Below are 24,225 nucleotides of genomic sequence, written 5' to 3' on the forward strand. Positions count from 1 at the left end.
GCAGTTCTGTGTCCATGCATGCAGCAAACTGAAAGCACTGTCTGTCGGAGCGTCTACATGAAAAGAGAAGGAAGACATGGCTGGTAGTATTGTCTTCAGAGTTGCTAAACACCTCAGCGCACTGAAGGAAGCCATCTGACTGTGTGAGGAGCAAGATCGTTGATGTGTGCAGGCAGAGTAGGCCTAGAGCTCGCCTGTCTGACTGGTCCACCAATAGGAGAGAAGCTGACCCCTTGAGACGCAGCCCCTCATAATGAGGCAGAAATGCATACAGAAATGTAAAAAGGACAGGCAGAAATAAATACCATGGGTGAAAATAAATAAGGTACAAAAAATACAAAGGAAGAATAAAACAGACATAAATAAATACATTAAAAAAATAAGTAATTAATAAATAAAGGTGAAGATTATAACGGAGAATAAATAAATAAGGTAATTATAACAAAGGTGAATAAGTAAAGACACTAATTAAAATATATACATTTATGTCTCCTTGTATAATTTAATTACTACCTACATTTATTTATTTACTTTATTTTTTTGTGTATTTAATTGGATGCTTATTTATTTATTGAGCATTTATTTATTTCTGTATTTATTTCTGAATGTGTCAGGATCGGTCCTCCATATACACTTGTCTACCATAGTAGTCTATATTTTATTATATATTATATACATGATTTCTATATTTCACTGTTTTTGTCTTACATTAAAATTTTATTTGTGTGACCATTGTTGGAGGGTGCCTAATGAAGAATTTCATTGCCAATGACAGCTTTATTGTTAGAACTTGAAACTTGGATTTTATATATATATATATATATATATATATATATATGTGTGTGTGTGTGTGTGTGTGTGTGTGTGTGTGTGTGTGTATATATATATATATATGTACATACATAAATGGGAAATCAGAATGACTGGACAGGTAGCTGCATCATCAAACTAAACTAAAATTTAAAAACACCCCAATTGGGGCTAAGCATAATATAAAATATGACAATAGATGTGTAGCCTACCATATGGCCAAAGGTTTATGGTGGGCTTTGTCAAACTGTAGGTTTCAAACCCACTAGTTGTCATGATAAAATTGATGGGATCACAAAGTATATTATGGGATAGAAAATATTTCTTAAATTAAACTCAGTTGTAGTTGTTCCAGTTTCTAATGTAAATAGAGTATTTTTCATCCTGATTTTATAAGAAAAATGGTTGACCACCATATATGCACCATGGTGACAGGGAGCCAAGTGGGCATCACTTAACTTTATAGGGCACAAGCTATAAACAGTTACTCTAGACTATACACTTTGACATAGAATGTATTAATTCTTAAACTGGCTGGTATTCCCTTATAAATTTAAGCTGCCTCTTGTCAGAAAACTTAAATTAGGTCTGTTGATATAGATCAAAATAAATGCTTTCTCTCAAAGGAAAATGCAATTCTACTGAATAATTCAGAAACACTGTTCAATTAGTGTTTGTGATCAACTTTCTTTTTAAGTGGATAACAAGGCTATGGTCTAAATTCTACTGTATCAAAATAGTTAGTCTGCTTCACAGACTAAATGTATTGATTGATTAATTAAATAATTGTTGTGAAATAATGCTGTTAACAGTTCCTAACAAGAAAAGGTAATTTTATGTTGTTCGCTATCACAATCACGTCTTTAGTCGTTTTTAGCTTTTTCTTATGGGGTTCTGGCAGCTTAAGGTCTCATGGGATTTAAACTGATTTTAATTACCAAATATACAAGTATATATATAAGTATTTCTCATTTAGAAAGCATTTTGGCCTTATTAGCATTTGCTTGTTTTTTAAACCTTCATCACCCACTGGTGTTGTTTCACAGAATGATGCACTCTTTTTCGGGATCTCACTGAAAGTGGAGCAGTACATGCCACTGCCACAAGGTGGACCTCTGGTCACAGTCATGAATTTGTGATTTAAGGAAGGCAGTAAGGTCAAGAGTAGCTTCTGCATGGTGTGCAGTTATCACACACGATCATTCAGGACTAGTCCTCTATTTCTCTTCCTATGAATAACACTAAAGGATATTCTGCTCACTCACATACACATAATAGACATTTCATCAGCAAATGGGTGTTGAACTTTTGGTTACAGGCTATTTATTTGTGAAGTGCTCTTGTTGGTGTCCATCCAAGCTCAGGCGATTCTGACACTAATTAGACATCTTTGTATAATATTGTCTCAGTTTGTGAGACAACCTTCATATGTTCATCTAGCCTAACATCTAAATAGAATACATTAGACTCTCCAAGTCTCATTCATTTTTGATCTTGAAACCTTTGTATGGTTCTGTAAGCAGGCAATGATGCTAATTTTAAGGGTCTTTTGATAGCTTCTTTTTTTATCTGAGGATTTTGTCATCCATCAACTCTTCAAATTTGCATATATTTCAATGTGTTCTTAAATCAACACTGTCATCTCATACACATGTTATCATCTACATTCAGTCTTTACCTTTAGTACCAGTTTATAGACATCATGCAGGACAGGGGGGTTACAGTACACCCCGGCACCCCCCCAGCCATGGTACTTATCATTTTTCAGGGCCAAGGGTTGGTCAGATGGCATGTGACTAAATGGCACCTAAGAACACACAATACAGGGCCAGGAATAACCCCACCCTTAGAGTCACACACGCACACTCACACATGTCTAAACACTGCAGGGGGGAGAACAAGGGAGCAGAACATGGTGTAGATCACAAAGCTTCCTCAACAGAGGGGTGTTTCATTTTAAATTCATGTGCAAAACTCATAATGTGTATGGGGGTTTAATGAGAACACAGTATATGAATAACACAGGCAAATAGCGATAGAAAACCAGTAGCAGTGACAAGACATTTCACTTGGGAAACATGCATAGGACAGTAGCATGGCATGTGTGTATCATATTCCGCCTTTCAACTCTCAATCATTTTTGGGTGGTTGACTTTTTTTCCCAGGGGCTTGTTGACTGGTGCGGATTGGACAGGTGGCATAGCATGGAGAAGAGCTGGCCATTTACCAGCCAATAAAAATAGCTGTGGTCTCCATGATGTCACCGGTGAGTAAATCATTGCTCCTGACTGTAGAGGGAGAAATAAAACAAGATAAGAAAGCAGGGGCTGTGTGTTTTTTTACCTGTCTGTGTGTCTTTTTTTTTTTAGTTAATCTAATTTCACACTACACTGCTTTTTGTCTTCTTGCTTTCACTCCAAACCTGTATCACTTTTCTGCACATCTTTCTCTGCACGTGTTCCTACCTTTTTTGTCACGTCTGCATGTTCCTTATTTTGTAAATCTATACAACCAGGAAACTGTTAAAAGACCAGAGAACAAAATAGCTCGTTCCCCACACCAAACCCCAATAACACTGCCATCTTCAGCCAGTCACACCGGCTGCTGTTGCCAGAAGGGGTGTACAAACTAAAGCCGGAGTCTGATCTCACTCTCATACCTGGCATTCTGAAGCCACAACACCATGCTGCCGATGTGAAACCTGACCAGTCGTAAATCTTCTCTGTTTGACCATGTGACATGTCAAATTTGTGATTCTACCCTCGGTCCACCCTCCGCATCTCTTTCCCTCTGCCCGCTGCCACCCATAGTTCCCTTCTAACGGCAGCCCCCTCTGTCACACTGAAGCAGGAATGTCAGGCAGGAAGGTGACAATCCCCCTTTCCCAGTTTCTGTGTGCATCTTTCATGTGTTTTTATGCGTTCCTTTGGCTTTATATCTGTGTGAGTTTGTATGCAAGTGTGTGAATTTGTGATTGTGTGTGCATAACTCCAGTGACCCAGTGGCAGCATGGCGGCAGGGTACCCTCAGTAATAGGATGTTAGGAATGTAACACTTGTCAGCCTCTCAGAGGATGCTGTTAATTCACATTCCGTCTGTTTCAGGGGGTGAACCTTGAGTATGTTTACCTGTGTAGAAGCTCTCTCTGTGTTTGTGTGTGTTGTATGAAATGAAGTGTGCAAATTGCTCCCTTGCATTAATGAAATTTGAGGTTCGGTTTATGTGTCAGCTTTTTATTACACAATTTCCCAGACAACTTGCATCCCCTAATGGTACCATGCAGGAATCATAACCAACAGAACCAGTAATAGCAAGACCAGTTCAGTGTTTTTGCATGTCTACAGTACTGTAAATTTTAGTACGGCTTCAAAAAATCAACTTGCATGGATGTGAAACTTGCTTGAGAAAGCATTGGAGTTAAAGGCAAATCAGTCAACATGGATCTTATAAAACAATAATAGAATTATTTTGAATGACATGAATGACATGAAATAATAATAATAATAATACATTTTATTTAAGGCGCCTTTCTCGGCACTCAAGGACACCATACAGGGATGCAAAAACATTTAAAAGCAGCAAAACTAGAAAACAGAACATTAAAACAAGCTAAAAGCAAAAAAAAAATTTCATCAAATGAGGTAGGCAGTTTTAAACAGATGTGTTTTGAGTTGCGATTTAAAATGGGAGAATGAATCGATGTTTCTAAGTTGTGGTGGTAAACTGGGGAGCAGAGCATTCAGCCGCTCTGCTCCCCATTTTGGTGAGACGAGCATGGGGGACAGACAGGTTTATGGAGGAAGAGGATCTAAGGGAGCGGGTGGAAGTTGGACCCTGCAGGAGATCAGACAAATGCGGAGGGGCAAGGTTGTGGATGGCCTTGAATGTTAACAGAAGGACTTTGAATTGGATACGGGACAGGACCGGGAGCCAGTGAAGCTGTTGGAGAACAGGAGTGATGTGGTGGATGGAGGGTGTTCGAGTTATGATGTGGGCAGCTGAATTCTGGACCAGTTGAAGTTTATGAAGATATTTGTGAGGGAGGCCGAAAAGGAGAGAGTTGCAGTAGTCCAAACGAGAAGTGACAAGATTGTGGACAAGAATGGCGGCAGTGTGGGGGGTAAGGGAGTGGCGGCGGCGATTGATGTTTCGTAGATGGAGATTGGCAGACCGGGTAATGTTATTGATGTGGGACTGAAAAGATAAAAGAAAGCCATGAAAGACACTTTGAAGAAAAGAAACATTACCATTAACCGAAGTGCAATGTAACAATTAAGACCAGGAGAAGACAATTAAATTGTTCTCAATATACCAAATCCCAGATGTTATCTACTTCACAATAAAATAAAGATTAAATGTTTTCTGTGATCCCTATCAGATCTCGTGTGACTAAACGTTGCTTTTCAAACTGTGCTGCCATGAATTGAAACTGATGACAATGTAAAAATGCATTAATCAATGTTAAAACTAAGGCCTAGTTATGCTGTGGAAAATGGCTGGCAGAAGTGTAAAGTGTCCATGATTTCTAATAAATGAGCATAAAATTCTTTATTTATATTTAACTGACTTCTAGACTCAAAGCTCTGGTATCCTGGGCCCTGGTGGTCTGTGTGGACAATGAGGGAGTTGTTTTAGGGAGAAAATAGCCACACACTTGCACATTCTATGACAGTAGATTTATCACCAACATTTGTGTAGAAGGATAAATGAGCCAAACCTGTTCATATGTGGCCCTTTGTGTGTGTGTGTGTGTGTGTGTGTTTCGTGTGTCAGTGTTTCCGATGACACTTAGCGATGATTTTGAACAGCTGAGATGAATTTGTGTGGAAGTGGACAACGGGGCAGCTGTACATCTCTGTCTTGGATAATACACATACACACACACACACACACACACACACATTGATGCATATAAACAACAGTGGAATCCTAAGGTCCGACCCCCTTGGGACAAAGCCAGACTGAGACCTTAATAAAGGCCTTGTTGTTTCAGGAGGCAGCTTATATGGTTTCAGGTTCATATCTCAACAAGCCCAATTTTACAGACCAACACCATAAGCTTGCTGATTGCATTATCCTGATTTGCATTTATACATGATTCTCCAATTGTTTTATACATTAAGACAATTTCACTTTAATATTCATGTAAAGGGCTGATAAAAGTACATGTGTGTGCATATTTATTTAATGTACTCAGGTATTTGTAGCATAGAGTATAAACTATTAATGGTGGTGTTGCAATGCGAATAGTGGTCTAAATAAAACCAGGTTGCCATTACCACCTCAACTGGCCCTGCAACATCTCAGCCAATGAGACACTTTGCCTGGTCAGACCTCTTTTGAGAGAGGCGGGGCCTAGATGTGTCGCAGGGTCACAAGGAGTGATGTAACCTGTGTTTATTTTCAGCGTATACACGTAAATGTAGACACACAGATACCTCCACGCACACTTGCACACAGACACACACACACACACAGACACACACAGACACATACAGACACACACACACACACACACACACACACACACTCACACACACATGTAACTGTAGACTCCTGCACATACTGTTCCATACATGCAAAGATTTTAGCATACACAGTGTAGTATCACTGACAAACACAAATGTGCCGACTGACTTAGTTTTGGATTTTGGGATCTCTCTTATGTGTCTGTAAGCTGGTTGTCTCTCCTATCCTCTTTCTAGGTTGGTGACTCGATGACAAGTGCTGCAACGTGTATGTGAACACGCACCGTCATTGGAACACCTAGACACACACACACACACACACCTAACTGTCAATAGGGGTGGCTGTTCCAGGGGGAATACAGAACGATTAAACAGAAAAAAAGGTGTGTGTATCACTAAGGAAGACCAGTGGGAGAGAGAGAGAGAGAGAGAGGCAGAGACAGAACGACAGACAGAGACACAGAGAGAAATTTAGTCATGGCCATTAATACTAATAGTGGCCTCCCTTCCCTTCTGTCAGCTGCAGCTGTTGATCACGCTGGTGTAACATTGAGCTTTCTAGCATTGCATCACTCTCTTTCTCCCTGACTCCACTTCTGTCCTGCGTTACCCTGCATGTACATGGATCTTGTAGCCCATATTGCACATCATTCTGCAAGGGTAATGGTCTGAAGTGGGATTAGTGCCGCAGTAATGTTAAGATTGGTCTGCTTGAAAAGTGGATTTGCACACTTAAACTCTTCATTCAAAATGGAAACACTGCTGTACTGAGGCAATATATACAATACTGTACAATTTACAGTATTATATTGCAGTGCTATGCTGTAAAATCATCTTATCAAAACAGTGATGCAAGGCAAGGTGAGAAGTGAGAAATATACAGTGTAGCATGTCAGCTTTATCCACTGCAATTGAAGACCATGTTGGATTCATTAGCATGCCAGTAACCTGCCACTAGTTATTCATACTATGTGTGATGTATACATAGCAAGACGTTGGTCATGTTCTCCATCTAGAGAACGCAGCAGAGGGACGATGTAACTTCCTGAGGAGCTCGTCCACTCGCATACATCAGAGACATTCCACCTCATCTGACACTCGTCCATGGAATTCAGCAAATTTTCCACACTATTCTACCAGGCACACAGGCAAGTGCCTGTCAAAAAGACTGGCATGCCCAAACATCAGGCACCTGTAAACCCTTAAAACAAGAGAAATAAGCTGCACTTTCTGGAGAATACATCTTTTCAAGTTTAATCTTTTCAAGATGCTTTTTGGGGGGGCATTTTGTACATGGATGCACGATGAATGATGTTCCTCCCTCTGTGGTGTTTGTGATTGTCATCGGGTATGTTTGTGTGTGTGTGTGTGTGAAAATATCTTTTTGTTTGCACTGCGGATAGGTGATAATTTGTCATAGATTTGTGCAGAGTCCCTTTCTCCTCTATGTTGGTATGACCAGTGTGCAACCTATAGTTGACACTTATGTGTCATTCTGGGAACACACTAAATACTTCAGATGACTTGAGGGTTTACTTGGCAACCGATGGCTGTTTTAAGACCATGGATACACTTTCAGCTTGGACAGAGCACAAAGTTTTCAAGTATCCATTCAGTACATGGAAAGAAATAAAAAGTCACTGAATCGCATGCATCATGTGCTCATTGTTGTGTGACTCGTTATTAAGCTCAATGACTTCATCCAAATCTATTTGTGTAACTGGATGACATTCTATCTAACCTTTATTTTACACCAGGATGAAGCAGTTGTGGGCCCATAATTAGTCACAGGTTGTTTCCAGGTTTTTCAGTTTTGCCTATGTTTTGTATTTGAATGGACATTTTGCAGTCCCAGACTTCGGACCTCATTTACACATTTACTTTTGACAACTATACACTTTTAATGATTACAGTTTTTAAGCTATTCATTTTTAAAGGAAACTATCCGTTTTGCTAGGGTGCAATCAATAATCTGCTATAGACGTTGTATTGGGAGTGTTGGTGGTGATGTGGGGGAAGGAAGCTAAAGGTGGGAGGGGTTGACATAGAGATGTACAGGACAGGACACCCTCATGCTTGCTCCATAAACCTCACCACATTTTGCTCCCGCAGCTGTTGTGGCGCACACAGGGAGCGGAGAGGTGCGTTCCTTCTGGGCTGACTATGTCGAGTGTGGCAAGGGCTTTTTCGCACTGATCAGCGATCACCGAGCCCGTTTCTCTTCGGCAAAAAACCCCCGGAATGTTATCACTCTCTCTCTCAGCAAGGTCGGTTTCCACAGAACAGTGAAGACACCGCTCATTTACCATGAGCTGTTTGGATGTTATGTACCCAGCCTATGGACATTACGCACCGTACGCACCGACTGGTCCTGCTTTTATCAATAGCTTACAGGTAGGAAGTAAGCAAACATTTAAATGTTTTTTTTTCTTATTTTCTTCTTATCTACTTATTTCACGTGTTAGGGGATCGTTGAGGTGGGGAACAACTATTTGGCTAGTTTATGCAGCTTGTGCGTAAAAGCAAATAACGTGATGGGGAAGAAACCGTTAAAGTTGTTTACATGCTTTTAAGTAGGCTATTCGTTTGATTTAATTCCTCATTTTCGAACATCTACATTGTCAGTTCTGCTGTTTGTGTCTTACCAAACACAGAAGTCTTCTGCACCCACACAACTCGTATCTTGAGACATGCACGCTTGGTCGCGCGCACGCACACACGTAACAGTGCTGCCACACACAAAGAAAAACATTATGTCGAAGTATCTCATAGACAGCTACAGAACTGTCCTCTGCAACACCTGTCTTAACCCTCTCCCTGCTTCTCCCCGCCTCTCCTCTAACGCTCCCACCAACCCCCGCAGGCTCCCACAGGTCTGAGCAGAACTTCTCTTGACTGCCGGGATTTTATGGATACTCCCAGGGGTCCCGAGGGGATGTCTGGGGGCCCAGGCACTGGAGGATCAACTTCCTCCTCATCTTCATCCAATTCGTCTTCTACCTCCTACACACCGGCGGTTTTAAGGCCAGAGGAGGGCCCCAAGGAGAAGCAGGAGCCCCCTGAGGCGGAGTACCTGACTTCTCGCTGTGTCCTCTTCACCTACTACCAGGGAGACATCAGCAGCGTGGTGGACGAGCACTTCTCCAGGGCCCTCAGCTCCTACATGGATGGAGAGGGCAAACGGCGGGCTTCAGACCAACAGGGCACAGGTATACCACATTGTCCATACATAAAAACTATTTATACAAAGGTGCATACAAACCTTGTGTGTGTATACACACATACAGGATGACTATAATTACAGAAAAATATGGTCTTCAATAATAGTAATGGAAACACAAACTTAAGTAAATCCAGTCCACTGTGTGAACATAAAGAAAACAACCACCATTGTATTTTTCAAAATCATTAATCCATAATTTTTCATAAAAATAATTAGGGACCCAATCTGAATGTTGTTCCACCAGTTAAGCTGATTTACTGCCATCTTTACAACAAATTTGTTTTGTGAAGATTGCCGCCAGCCTGAAAAAGGTTGAGTAAACTGAGTTTAGGTTGAAATTGACCTCCACTACATTCCTGCAGTTTCATAATTTCCACTTATTTATGTGAGCATAGGTACCACAGTTGTCTGTGTGGGGCCTTGTGCCTGCTTTTGAAGCCACACAGAGTGAGCTGATAGTTCTGCAGAGCACAGAAGAGCGTCAGACAGGTGATGTGATCAGGTGACAGGACTGAAAAGCTGCTTGTTGGGACTGTTGTCCCTGGAGAGGTCACAAAGGTCAGGAGCTGTTGGGAGTCAAAAGGGACTTTTGACTCTGGTTAGGGTGACAATTTAAAGACAAGCAAGAGAGAGCATGCACATTCAGATTTTTCTAGGTTTTGGGGTGAAAAATCAGGAATCAAATTTTTTTTTTCTTTTTTCTTAAAAGCAAAAAAACATACACAAATTCCATAATTACTATTCTGAAAAGCATCAAATCATTTTTAAAATCAGCAACATTATTAGGAGTTTATATTGTTTTGCTTTTTCTTTCATTTTGATGCACAAAAATGCAAATTAAAAATTAGTAATTTTCAAATCTTCTAGAGACACAGAAGTCCCTTTCTACCAGCAGCTTGCAGATGTCCTTTGGATATCCATGTAGGGCCTACAGCTTCTACTCTTTCCCTCTCTCTGATGTCGCTGTTAGTCTCTTTCCTAGTTCAGTCGGACGTCTTCATTTCGGCACTAACACACGCTTCCTGCCTCACAACAGATGCTATGTTTATACATGGCCGTAAGCGCGCAGCCTCGCCGGCGTATCCCCTTCAAACGTCTCTGCCGCTGCCATTCTGACTCTCGCTACAGCTCCTGCCCCACAATGGTTGCACAGTCAGTTGCCTGCTTGCCTGTCAGATTTATATATGCTGTGGTCTGTGTGATAGGGGAAGAGGGAAACACTACCTCTCAGGGTGTTGCATGGTGTCTTTTTTCAGAGGAATATCTAAATATAAAAGTATACTGCTAAAAACATATAATGGCTCGCTGACATTCTGTCAAGGGCGAGGAGAGGGGGGAGCAGAGAAAACAACAGGTGGGGGTGCAGGAGACAGAAAAGAGGGGTGGCGGGTGCTAGCACAGGGCCAGAGTTGCGTGTCTGAGTGAGTGTGTGTGAGTGTGTGTGTGTGTGTGTGTGTGTGTGTGTGTGTGTGTGTGTACGCGTGTGTGTGTGTGTGCATGAGTGAGCTGTGAGACTTTCAGAAGTACTGGGCTGACATGAGAGTGAGAGATGTCACCACAGCGAGTGATATAAGGCTATGTGAGCCTTGGGCTCCCTCCAGGTCAGAGCGTCTGCCTTATATAGAATTGTAGGATATAGGGATGTCTCTCTTTCTACCTTTCTCTCTGTCACTCTCTCTCCCTCTGTCTGCTAGAACGTGGCTGTGTTTATTTCTGTGTCTTGTTGGGGCTAGGGCTGTGTGACACTATGATCCAATGGGGAAGATATCTGGGCCAGCGGGTGTAGCAGTCATGTGAATGACATCTACGTTTTAGCAGGGGTTGCTCCTGTTGCACAGCTCTAGCTTTTCCATTTGTCTCTGTAAATCAAGTGATTCACTACTTCAGTTGTGCAATAGTTTTTAACTTGGCCTAAATTGTATCATCGTTTATCCTCCTTCCCCCTCTCTACCTCCCTCCCCCATTAGATACCCCTTCACCTAGCAGTCGACGAAGCTTCCCCCCATCCTTCTGGGACAGTAACTACTCCTCGCCTCAGAGCCGCTCCCACTGTGAAACCGGTGCGCCTTCCTATTCCATGGACCCATACGCATCTGGGTTGCACCCGGGCCTGCCGCATCCACATGCTCACCCGCACCCACACGCTCATCCTCACTCCCACTCTCACCCACCAGAGAGCTGGGGATATCCCCAGGCCCAAGCCTACGGACCCCCACGGCCTCTCCATGAACTGTATTCACCGTCGGCTTTGGAGCCCCACTATGGGGCCCTGCTCGTGCCCACGGTGAGGCCACCTCATCTTCCTACCTTGCCAAGCCACTATGAAGTGAGCAAGCTGGAGCCCACTGCCTCCTGGCCCAGCCTGCTTCCCCCAGGAGATGTCAGCCAGACACTGGCACTCAACATGGATGCAGGTACCCACTCAACCAGGCTGTCAGGCTTTTGCAAATACTGTATGGACAATCCAAGTGTTTCTTTATTAACAGTTTATAAAATATCTCTAATCAGATTATATATGAAGATAAGAAACTGCAAAGAAATACACTCAGACATCAGTGTAGACAAATACAAATGGCAAGTTCAGATTATACACGGCTACAAAAATATGAGAAACAAATACATTTTTTCTCTACTGTTGAATGTAATGAGCACGATTGTAATTCTGCAGCGTACCGATTTAGCTTTTTAGTTGCTAAAAACATTTTACCCAAGGTATTCTGAATTATGTGTATTGATCTTATTCAATCAAACACAGAAGAACACGTGTCTTCTGACAACCATTCACACAAACACACACACTCTTGCGCACACGTTAACTTTCAACCCTTGCAATACCCTTTGTTGGAAACACATGCACAGATGCATTAATTGTTGTAGACTGCCATAGACACTCCTACGCATACTGAAAACACACACACACACACACACACACACACACACACACACACATCATAATCCTCACAGAAGCTCTCTTTCCCCCCCTCTAAAACATGATGTTTAGCAAAAGTAGGCTCCATGACAACCTGTGTTCTGTTGTTCGCCGTTGTCCTCCTCATTGTTTCCTTGTCCTTTTTTCTCAGGCCTCCAGCAGCACAAGAAAGGCAAGGAGCTGTACTGGTTCTAACGAGCCCTTCAGTCACATTGACCAGCCATTACTAGATCCAATTAGTCCCTGGACCTGCTCTGCTATTGAAGCAGCGTGTCCCTTTATCCCGCCACACACTCCATCCCCGTCTATCCACCCCCTTGTTTCTGCTCCTGGCCTCCCCCTGCCAGCATACAGCCTTGCTCCAGGTCGACGTGTGTGCACCATGGAGATAAAGCAGAGAGAGGGAGAGAGAGAGAAAGAGGGGGAGAGACACTGTCTATAATCGGTGCTGTTGCTCTCTCTTTCGCATCTCTCTTCCACTCTCTCTCCTGTCGCTGCCGGTGCAGCACAGACCTTGGCAAGGTATGAGCCACAGTGACCTGTTTGGACTGAGAAAGACAGGATCACAACAGACATTTGCAGAGGACAGAGAGATAGAGGGATGAATGGAGGGGCAGAGGGATGAATAGTGGCAAACAGGGATTCCCTCCAACGTCCCTGGTTATCTCTGTCTCATGTTCTTGGTGGTTGGTACAGTGGTTGTCATCATCCACTTATCTGCATTTCACAAATGCAACATGCAGCGATAAACAGGAGCAGCAATTATGGTGGTTTATGCTTTGTTACTGTCATCATGATGCCTTTTTTGGGTTGTTGTTATATAATTTTGCTTTCTGAAATAAATGGTTTCTATTTATTGGTGTTCATGTGCATTTCTAAAATGTTTGGTTAGGCCAGTTTTCTGAAATGATTGTGATTCAGTTTATTGTGTTTTCTAAAGACAGGAGGCAGAGATGGCCACACCATGTGTTTTTGGTGGAGCTTCTCATCCATCTATGAAGGAATAAAAACATATCAAAAATGTGTTAAATTCATTAACTATTTGTTTATCCTAAACAGACTCAAAGATTGTGTTCTTTAAATGTAACAATGTTGTTCCATTTTAGTTCTTTATTTCTCTGTGTCATTCTTAGATGTTTTGGAATTTGGACTTTCTAAGTTTTTTTGTGTGTCATTTCTCATTTTTGTGTCCAAGAACTTTGTGAGGTCAATAAATATTTTTATGGCAAATCTCCTAAATGTTTACCTTGTATAAATACTATCTGAGCCCCTACTAAGTTTAAGGACATTGTAAGTATAACTAGACAGAGATAAATAAATACTTCCAGTGGACAAATACAAATATTAGCTTCAAGAAATGTGTCACCATATTGATGGAGGCTTTTAGATCAAATTATGATTTGACACACTGATATATAGAGTGTGATGATATTTTAGTAGCTGTGTGAATCCTGGAGACAGTAGCACAACCAGATGTGACCTACGCTGTGCAATGTGGCTTATTTAAAAGGCCTTCCATTTGAATTCCTGCTTGCATTCACACTTTGTCACCTATAAAGTGGGAACGAGTGGTGAATGCCAGCAATGTGTAACCAGAGAAGAAGGCAGCCATCCCAGCTATGCCCCAAATGTTGCTGTGTTATTGATCCGATAATCAGATTATGTGCTAAGGTATGCCAGTCTGGGCCACTGTCACAATTTAGCGGCTGTTATGTGTGACCCCCACTAGAGAGCAGCCAACTATGTGATTGGCAATAAGCTGAGGAAACATGTAGAGTAATGAAATTAGAAGAGTTTACCAGGGATAGCGTTCACACTAGTATTGTCACTGGGCCTGACGGTTTCTTTTTCACACCGGATCCTCCAGGATCTACTCCACATTAGTATGCACCCACAGGTATTGTCACACTGTATTACTTAAATGTCAATAAACTCCACATTAAGTACATGTGAGGGGGTGTTTACTTATGAACAGACCACTGTATAAACACAGCCTAAGGAAATGCTGCCCTCTCCTGCTGGGTTTATAACACTGCATAAGCCAGATAAGAAATGATTAAGGGTCAACCATAAGTCACTTACTCCACATTGACCAGTTGGGCCAAAATTGACATATGTTGAGTTTTTAGCCCTTGAATCTGTGAGAGGTATACTGTCCTACAAAGGCTGAAAACAGTAACTACGGAAACACTGAAGTTGATGGAAAATGGCTTAAAGTTTAGGCTTTATTTTATGCCATTAAAATAATTTTCATAGGACCCACATAATACTCTTATAGTATTATGAAAACTGATCTACAAAGAAAACCTTTCTTGTCTATTTTATCCACAAACACATTATTTTGAATATTTACAGTAGAGCTATCCTAATCAATTAATCATTTCGAGATTAGTTCTTTTGACTGTATAACTGCCAAACATGTTCTGGTTCCAGCTTCTCTAACATTAAGCTTTAATACTTTTCTTTGTTGAATATCATTGTAAATGGAATATATTTGGGTTTTAGACTGTTGGTTGAACAAAACAAAAAATTTTAAGACTCTGGGAAACAATGACAGGCATCTTTCCTTATTCCTACAATTATTGACTAAATACAAGGTACAAGGTTGTTTATTAGTCATTATACAGCACAAGGCTGCACAACGAAACAAAATTTGTAGTTCCTTCATGCTACACACACACACACACACACACACACACACACACACACACACAATATATACAGTTATTATTAGTTACACTAAATCAGTGGTTATCAAACTGTTTCTAGTTAAGGACCCCTAAACAAATTAGACCACATACCCCCATCTGATAGGATTTTTTCTTTTAGATGTTTTATAACAGAAAGTTTATGCAACCCATGACCAAAATAGTCGTATGTGTTTTCATTGTGTTACTTATGGATGGAATGTATAGTGAAAATAAATTATTCCCCTTTTTGCTGGGGACCCCCTGGAGCCCCCTCAAGGACCACTGGGCATCCCAGACTCCACTTTGAGAACCACTGGACTAAACAACTAAACGAGTAATTGAGAAAATAATTGGCTTATTGTCACCTTATTGAAAATGGTCAGTTGTGACACTAATTTCGTCATTTATAAAGAACAACCAGGGTAAAGCAAGAAAATTTAGCTTTAGCTTTAGCTCAGGCTAGCTGTGGTTTTATCACCAGCTAGCTATTGGGTTCCTGCTTTAGCTGTCTAGTTGGCTGTTTGTCTGTGGTAGCTAAGAGCAGTAAGTGCAATGACCATGCCAGAGAGCAACGGTTTGGACAGGTTTTAGCTCTGTTTTGTTAAAGCACATTAAGCTGTTTTCGCAGATATTATAATTTTATTTTATTCAGTAAAACATATGTAAAATGTCTGATTCAGGTCTTAACTAAATTTTGACCAAATGCATTTTGCTTTTAGAGCAATATAGTTTAAAATCAAACTTACAAACATCTAACCAATAGTACAGGAAGTAAGTAAGTGAGGTTTTAGAAATGTTGAGCAGGTGCATGTGGCTGTCTTCCTGTTGGGGACAGAGCAGTAATATTTGGAAAATGCATGTGTATATATTATAAGCATGAGTCTGTGTGTCTATTTGATTTTGAGCTAAAGTAGTTTATAGGAAAACCACTATGGTTTCCCCATGGAACGTACCTTATAGACTTCGATAAAGGGAAGTGAGCCATACCAGTTCACAACATTAACCAGCATTTTCTTAGAACAGCTGATTCACCCCGCTGTGGTGTAATACATCTTTTACAGTAAGACAAACCCTAAGTACATTTGCATTCCACATCAAAGCAGTGGGTAAATTGACTGGTCATAGGTCAAAGCCACATGATCCAGGAGGCAGATTCACATTCAGAGCAATTTGTCTGATCACAACTAGGAGAAATTGAATTAAGAATCAGTTTAAGAAATATTACCTAATTGCATACTATGTCTGAAATTAATCAATGTTGAAATCATAAACTGTAGTTATTCCATCTTCACTAAATACTGTGCAACTGACTCCAATCTTTTTACAAATCAACACTCTGACCTAATGACCGACTGTTATACTCACCTCCATTTCAGACACATTGCTTAGTTGTGTATCCTCTGCCCTGCAATTCATATAGTTAATGTTTCATTTCCAGAGCTATAACCTAACTTTCATAACTGCATGTGCCAGCTGAATAAAAAATAAAACACAATGGCATGCAACCAAAACATGTGGTATACAATATGGAAGTCATGGTGGAAATAGGAGAAAACCTTTTTTTCCTCTGTGCAGTTGGTTTCTGTTTTGTTTAGAAAGAAACAAAAAACTTGTCAGGCTCTACACACACATTGCACAGGTAATTGTAAATCTAGGTGTGTACCTTGCATCTCTTCCTTTAAGATTTTTTTTCAACACCATGCACACAAGCACACACAAACATTGATCTATGAACTGTGGAAGATTTCCTATGGTATTTGTATCATGTTGACTCATGGACCCATGGTATCAGTCTTTATGCCTGTGAAGTTGCACTTGACATCATAGTTTTACAATAAAGCCAGCATTTCCCATCATCTACATTACAAAGGATCACACGCTTGCTGATCTGTGTTTGTGTAGCTTAAAATAGAGAATCACTTAGTTTCAGTGTGAAACTTGAGCTCAGTGAACTTAAAAGTTGGTGATACATTTACTTACCGTGCTGTGCAATTTTGAGGTACTTTCTACTACTTTGTACTTCCACACCACCACATTCACCTGACAGCTATAGTCACTACTTTTCACATTAAGATCTTACATTAAAAAACAGCAAATAAACACATAATAAGCTTATGACATGACCCTATAAAAAAAGCAATGTCTAGTTGGGGCCCCTCCTCACATTTCTCACCGTCTCAAATGGTTTCATGAAAAGAACTGTTCAAGGATCAACAAGGTAAAAGTATTCAAAATTGTACAAAAAAAGGATGAGAGACAAGTGCAGAGATTAATACAAATTTGGGTCAGAGAAGTTTGTTTTTTCTTCTTTCCTCTCTCATAAATCATCACACGACCTTTCAGATTCATCATGTGACTCTTTGGAGGGCCACAATTAAACTTAACTGGATTAAACTATGGTACCTAACTGGATACATCAAGCCAAAGATAAATTAGCTCCACCTTGACCAGCCACAACATACACATTGTTGCATCAGTATTGTATCAGTATATCAATATATCTAATTAATAATATATTAGTTACAGGGGGCTTTTTCTGTGTGATGATAAATTGAAGATAATACATTATAGTAATAAGTAAAGGATCTGAGGACCTCTGCTACCACTGGTCAAAAGTCTTTCTGTGCTTTTGCTTTTCATGAGCTTTTATGAGAACCATATAGCAGGGTTAGGGGCAGTTAGCAGCAGTTCTGTTTCTGTTGTTTGTCATTATGTGACAGTGTTATTTGCTGGCAAACTATTTGCACTGTTTTTACTGGAAGAAACCCAAGCACTTGTACAAACACTACTGACTGCACACCCTGTATATCTGGGTACAAACAGACAGGAACATGAAACAAGCTGATTGAGTTCGATCACATCCGTAAACCTTAAGCTTAGCTCTCAGTTTTTCCTCACTTCACAGCACAAGTATTGTCATGACACGAAAGCCTTGTGACAAAGCAGGAGGGTGCAGCACACAGCAATCAGTAACTGCAGGGAACTCCTATGGAAAAAAATTTAAGACTACATTGCTTGCACAATATGTAAAAAGGGTTTATGAGACCAAGAATTTACACTTTGGATGTCATCACTGTGCCATCAGAGTGAAACAAATTAATACAAAGTTAAATTCCCAGCACTGCTTTCTGCCTTAAATAGTATTTGCACTCAGTTTCCTGACAATGACGGCTTGGTAACATTTGCAGAACAAACCGAACCTTACAGTCTAGCTGAAAACAGGATGTGTGCATGGAAACAGAAGGGAAGTCTTGAGCAACTCTCAATTGAAACACTACTGAATCAATTACACCAATTGAGAAGAGTTTCATTTATTAGAATGTGTGCCTGTGTGTGTTCACAGTATTTCATCTCTTATCCGTTTGAGGCAAAAAAAGAGTTCTGTATTGTGGAGGAGAAGAAGAAATACTTGTCCAATGAAGAGGAGTTTTTTAAAGACAGAAAGACAGGGTAACGCAACTTCAAATAAAACCTGATCATTCATATAAATTGCTCATACAAAGTTTCAGTGAGTGAGCGATAGCTAAAGTGCCGCCTACGTATCCGAGAAATAAGAACTCATCCATTTGCTACATACACATTTTCCAGCGTGGCATAATTTAGGTTTCAACTAAAGCATGTGGGTGACAGCAAAAACTAGCACACAGCATTTGTTAATGTATCTCTGTGTGTGATTTCCTTTTGTTACCTCAGAGGAATTCCCATCATCACGTGACTGGAATCAGAAAGCACAACAACACCAAACACCAAATTGTTGTTTTTCACATGAGGGCATCAAGCCAACACACAGACTGTGTTTCTTCCTCATGTGACTATATCATTTCTAAACAACAGACTGATGGGTGACTGATCATGTTATCATAGAAAATTCTAAAGAGTTTTGCTGAGACTGACAAATATGTTTCCCAAAAGAATGTCATCATGCAAACTCATGATGCATAACTCCCGCCTTCCCTATTTCAATGATTGACTCTCTTTTCCTTTCTCTCTCAGTTTATGAGCTCTTGACAGCCACCTGACTGGACATACTGCAAGTCATGACTGTAGGTGGCTATATAAGAACATCTCTTTAACACAGCATCTGCATCACCTACAGGTAGTTATACCTCAAACTTTACCGCACACACCGACATGGAGGCAGGTAAGCAGCTACAGAACAGACAACAAGACACACACAAACAGACAGACAAGCACACACATTTCCTGTATTGCAGGTGTGCTGATGCAAAGAAAAAACAGAAACTCATAAAGATTAAGAGAGCTTGAGGGAGAAATGAATCAGAGATTCAAAGTGCATTTGACATCCAACGTCACGACAGAAAATGTTTGTGGAGCAAAGCTGAAGTGAGAGTCTCAACCTGTGTGGTTTCCTGCAAGTCACAAGAGATCTCTTTGCTTGTTCTGTTTGTGTGTCAGTCAGGATGAAGCTGCTGCTGGTTGCTGCTGCTGTTCTGGCTGTGGCCAGCTGTGCCAGCCTCTCTTTGGAAGACCTGGAGTTCCATGCCTGGAAACTCAAGTTTGGTGAGGATGGTTTCTTTTGTTGTGGTCTATTGTCAAATCCAATAGATCTTGTTTCCTGAGAGGATACTGTATGTGTGTCCTAAATTTGAAGTGTGCCATTCATATGTTCATACTCATTTACACACAACACACATCTAAAGCTCTTCAAGTAAAGGGATTTGTAATTTGTAATGTTTAGAAGTTTACAACTTACAGTTTTTCATAGCCAATGAAGGGCAATCTCTTAACAGGAAAAGGTTTGAATTGATTAATAATTTATCAATGATCATTTTTCTTTCTTTTCTTTCTGATTCTTTCCTTCTCTGATTGGCAGGAAGGTCCTACAGCTCTCCGTCAGAGGAGGCTCACCGCAGGCAAATCTGGGTCAACAACCGCAGACTGGTGCTGATGCACAACATAATGGCTGATGAGGGCATTAAGTCCTACCGCCTTGGCATGACCTACTTTGCTGACATGGTATGCACAGGAAAACAGAAATGTGGATGCTTCTGCCATCATTTGGTTGCAATCCGCTTTTCAGGATACATTTGGAATGGAACATTTTGAACGAGGACCCTATTAAGTGATACTCTGAATTTTGTCCCTCCTCACCAGGAAAATGAAGAGTACAAACGTCTGATTTCCCAGGGTTGCCTGGGCTCCTTCAATGCCTCTCGGCCTCGTAGTGGCTCTACTTTCCTCCGGCTCCCTGAAGGAGCTGATCTGCCCATCAGTGTTGACTGGAGGGACAAGGGATACGTCACTGATGTCAAAGATCAGAAGCAGTGCGGTTCCTGCTGGGCCTTCAGTGCAGTATGTACAACAATAATTTAGTTTTCTCTCTTTTGGTGATGTAGGAAACTTTACACAACTGTTTTCTGGTTTCATATTAACTTGTATCACTTTCAGACTGGCTCGCTGGAGGGTCAGACCTTTAGAAAGACAGGGAAGCTGGTGTCTCTGAGCGAGCAGCAGCTGGTTGACTGCTCAGGAAAATATGGCAACATGGGTTGCAACGGAGGCTGGATGGACAGTGCCTTCCAGTACATCCAAGCCAATGGAGGTTTAGACACAGAGGACTCCTACCCTTATGAAGCTGAGGTAAACAGAAAGCAGTATGGTTGAAAAAGTCATAATCTTTAAATGTACAACATCCAGTGTCATTTGTCAACATTATGCATGAAAACTTATTTGGACACTGTTAGAAATTACAGCCTACTTGGAAAGAGATGTACAATACTGCCATCTTATGGACAAAATGTATAATGGCACATAACAGACTTGCAGTGCAAAGCAGTGAGAATGTAGCACTTGGAAAATATTATGTTCTTTGATGTACACGTAATCACCAATTTCATAATGTGTCAGTATGGTACAACCTTTTTTGAGCTGTGAAAAACTTTCTCTCAATTAGGATGGTGAGTGCCGTTACAACCCTGCCACCATTGGAGCCATTTGCACAGGCTACGTTGATGTGACACAAGGTGATGAAGAGGCCCTGAAGGAGGCTGTGGCCACCATCGGACCTGTGTCTGTGGCCATTGATGCATCTCATCTGACCTTCCAGCTTTATGAATCAGGTGAAAAGTTTTAAACACAGTGTTGCTTCTGCCAGAAAATAGTCTTTCTATCAAATGCAAGAAGAAAAAGGAAATATTCTTCTATTTTTTAACCTATCCATATGTCTGCCTAATCTGTGTTTGTTTTTTTCTAGGAGTGTATGACGAGCCAGACTGCAGCAGTGATGAGTTGGACCATGGGGTACTTGCTGTGGGCTATGGCAATGACAACGGGCAAGACTACTGGCTGGTCAAGAACAGGTAAACACCCAAATCTGTTGCTCATGTTTTAAATTATGTGTTGCTTCCCTGCTCAGTCAGCAGTGTTACAGTGGAGTTAGAAAGCTTTTCACAGACAGCAGCAGTAATATATCTTATTTAAGTGTGAAATTTATTCAGGATGTTGTCAACTTCTTAAATCACCCATATGGATTGCAACCATTATTTCACTTGTTGTAACTAATTTTATGATTATGATTCTGTTTGACATAGAGCAGCTGACTATTGTTGGTCATTTGTGTGTTTCTGTAGCTGGGGTCTACAATGGGGAGACATGGGATACATCATGATGACCAGGAACAAACACAACCAGTGTGGCATTGCTACTGCATCCAGCTACCCCCTGGTGTGAGCAGGTGAGCAAGAAACTCAAAATGCTTCCTTTCTGTATGACTCGTTAAAATTTGGAGTTTCTGCACTGATGTGTGCACTATGCAGTTTATTGTCCATTAATTGTTTGTTTTTTGTGTTTATTGGATTTTTAGGTCCAGGGCTTTCCTCACTGAGGAGGAGAACAGTGACACATAATTTGTTTTATTTTCAGAAAGAGTTATGGGGAAATCACCATCACCTTGTTGTCTGTGCCCTGGTGCACTTTTAATAGAATAACCTTTTAATAAAGATTGTAAATAAATGTAAAGAGATAAAATGTTTAACATGCAGAGATAAAAATAAACATTTATGTATTTGTGATTTTGTTGCTTTTCATTTTCCACCATTGTGTTACTGAGGATGTGCTGATGTTCTGTGGCATATCAACAGTGCACTGTTGGCTCTAGAGATGGCATTATTCATCTGTTGGTCACTTTTGTTGTCACTGTTTTTCAGACTTAAATATTTTAGCAAGTATTGGATGGATTGCCATTTAAAATTTGAACAGACATTGATGGTCCTCAGGCGATGAAGCCTTTAGTAATTCCCTGTCTTTTCCTGTGGTGCCACCATGGTTGACATTTTTGTATTTTAGTGAAATGTCTCACGACCTATTGGTTGAGATACTGGTTTGCCATGAAATGGACCAGTAGCATGCAAATGTACAGGGTAAGAAGTTATTAGAAATTATTGCTTTTCACAACAAAAGTTAATCAAAGTCAAAGGTCATCTTAAACTGTGACAGGGTTGACATTTAGGTTTTTAAGTATAATGTCTTAAAATGATTTGATGGATGGCCATGACATGTGGTACACTCATTCATGACCCCCTTAAGATGACTTTTAAAAACCATGGTAACCTAAAATCTAGAAATTATAATTTGTCCAATACTTTGGTGACCAAAAGAGCTTAACTGTACTTTGTCTTTAGTGCTAATTAGCAAATGTTATTCAGCTGATACGCTAAACTAAGATGTTGTGGTAAATGCGGTAAACATCAACTGCTAAATGCGTTAAGATTGTCATTGTGAACATGTTAGCATGCTGACGTTAGCGTTTAGCTCAAAGCACCATTGTGCACCAAGTACAACCTCAAGGAGCTGCCAGAATGGCTGTAGACTTAGTTATTTGATGTTCGATATTAAAGTTTTGCTTCCATGACACAGAAGTGAGGTGGTGCTCAGTTAAAAACTGCTAAATACAGAATAATAAATCCAGCTGCAGATGTTGGCCAGCTACAGCAAGAAGTTACATTTTATTCTATTAGCTCAGGTTAACTAACTAACATTTAAAGTTGTTAATTTGTCTAATGGTATGCCAGAATTATTCTTTAATTTTCTATTTTTACTTATTTGAACTTATTTGTATAAAGTTATATGTACATATCGAGCAAATAATATACCAGTTAAAAAATCAACCCCATCTGCATATCAAGTAACCCACAATGGGTCCTGATTCCATGTGTTGTTGTATATCCTGAGTCTTGCTTGGTGCTGAGAATTCATTGCTTTTCAAGTCAAAGTCAAATACAACATAAACTGTGACAGGGAACGAACCTCTTGAGGTAATCACTTTCCAAACTGTGCATGCGCAAGATTTCTTAAAATGACAAATATGTGCTCACATCTAACTGTAAATGTACAAATACAACCGCCTCAAGATTCCCAGTGCAGTACATGAAGTAGATTCACCTCCCTGCACTGTAAAAATGGTTTGGACTCAGTCAAGGTTTATGTGTTTAACAATGTATTGTGCAAAATACATAAAAAGGGGGCATTATACATATACTTGCATTAGTCAGAGTTTGTCAAATGTGTGCGCATCAAATTGGCTGAGAACTTCGCTTGAAGACAAGTTGAGTGTTTATAGATAACATATTTCTGAAAGCACATTACATCCTCATATCTTGGGGCTTTATGTCACATCTGGATTCATTGCTTATGTTTTGACTGACATAAATTATTCACTAAACTGTGTATGTTCTTCAAAATGTCTGATGCTTAGACTTTGATGCTGCCTCTGATACTAACTGCTGCGGTGGCCTTAGGCTAGTAAACCTCAGGCAAAAGATAAAAGCTGTGGGCAGGGAGCTTCAGAAGTGGAAAAATCATTTTGGTAAGGGGGTATCTCATCTTTGGTCTTTTCTGGTGTCTTGGATAGTATTTTCCTGCTTTATTGTCCCCGGATCAAGTTTTACTTTCTTTGGCATTCAGTGGTTTGTAAAAGGTTATCTCAGATTCATTCTATTCGTTCAGCTATCAAGCTCCTCTCCTGTGGAACCAGGTTCCAGTTTGGGTTCAGGAGGCAGACACCATCTCCACATTTAAGAGTAGGCTTAAGACTTTCCTCTTTGATAAAGCTTATAGTTAGGGCTGGCTCAGGTAGTCCTGAACCAT

At 40.5% G+C, this 24,225-nt stretch overlaps 2 protein-coding genes across 5 annotated transcripts; both read left to right on the plus strand.

Annotated features, from left to right (window-relative positions):
• Positions 1-8,511: 8,511 nt before the first annotated feature.
• On the plus strand, positions 8,512-13,402 carry vgll2b (vestigial-like family member 2b). The gene is made up of 4 exons (XM_046050445.1): positions 8,512-8,672; positions 9,142-9,487; positions 11,469-11,915; positions 12,582-13,402. The coding sequence occupies exons 1-4, from the start codon at positions 8,586-8,588 to the stop codon at positions 12,623-12,625; spliced, it is 924 nt and encodes a 307-aa protein (XP_045906401.1). The 5' UTR covers positions 8,512-8,585; the 3' UTR covers positions 12,626-13,402.
• Positions 13,403-19,123: 5,721 nt separating this feature from the next.
• On the plus strand, positions 19,124-22,149 carry ctsl.1 (cathepsin L.1). 4 transcript variants are annotated; one of them, XM_046049523.1, is made up of 9 exons: positions 19,124-19,216; positions 19,537-19,641; positions 19,955-20,097; positions 20,236-20,433; positions 20,530-20,721; positions 21,035-21,200; positions 21,335-21,440; positions 21,711-21,814; positions 21,944-22,149. In XM_046049523.1, the coding sequence occupies exons 2-8, from the start codon at positions 19,542-19,544 to the stop codon at positions 21,808-21,810; spliced, it is 1,005 nt and encodes a 334-aa protein (XP_045905479.1). In that variant the 5' UTR covers positions 19,124-19,216; positions 19,537-19,541; the 3' UTR covers positions 21,811-21,814; positions 21,944-22,149. The 4 variants fall into 4 exon arrangements, with proteins under 4 accessions (XP_045905479.1, XP_045905481.1, XP_045905477.1 ...); XM_046049525.1 differs by having other exon boundaries at positions 19,199-19,216; positions 19,541-19,641; XM_046049521.1 differs by having other exon boundaries at positions 19,213-19,261.
• Positions 22,150-24,225: the final 2,076 nt, after the last annotated feature.

This window comes from Micropterus dolomieu, linkage group LG05 (genome assembly GCF_021292245.1).
Source record: "Micropterus dolomieu isolate WLL.071019.BEF.003 ecotype Adirondacks linkage group LG05, ASM2129224v1, whole genome shotgun sequence".
Lineage (NCBI taxonomy): Eukaryota > Metazoa > Chordata > Actinopteri > Centrarchiformes > Centrarchidae > Micropterus > Micropterus dolomieu.

Bases quoted from the DNA above. Each gene is read 5' to 3' on its own strand.
- vgll2b (XM_046050445.1), top strand. From the start codon at position 8,586: ATGAGCTGTTTGGATGTTATGTACCCAGCCTATGGACATTACGCACCG. The intron at 8,673-9,141 runs GTAGGAAGTAAG...CAACCCCCGCAG, and splicing joins CTTTTATCAATAGCTTACAG to GCTCCCACAGGTCTGAGCAG. The intron at 9,488-11,468 runs GTATACCACATT...CTCCCCCATTAG, and splicing joins TTCAGACCAACAGGGCACAG to ATACCCCTTCACCTAGCAGT.
- ctsl.1 (XM_046049521.1), top strand. The intron at 20,434-20,529 runs GTATGTACAACA...TATCACTTTCAG, and splicing joins CCTGCTGGGCCTTCAGTGCA to ACTGGCTCGCTGGAGGGTCA. The intron at 20,722-21,034 runs GTAAACAGAAAG...TCTCTCAATTAG, and splicing joins CCTACCCTTATGAAGCTGAG to GATGGTGAGTGCCGTTACAA.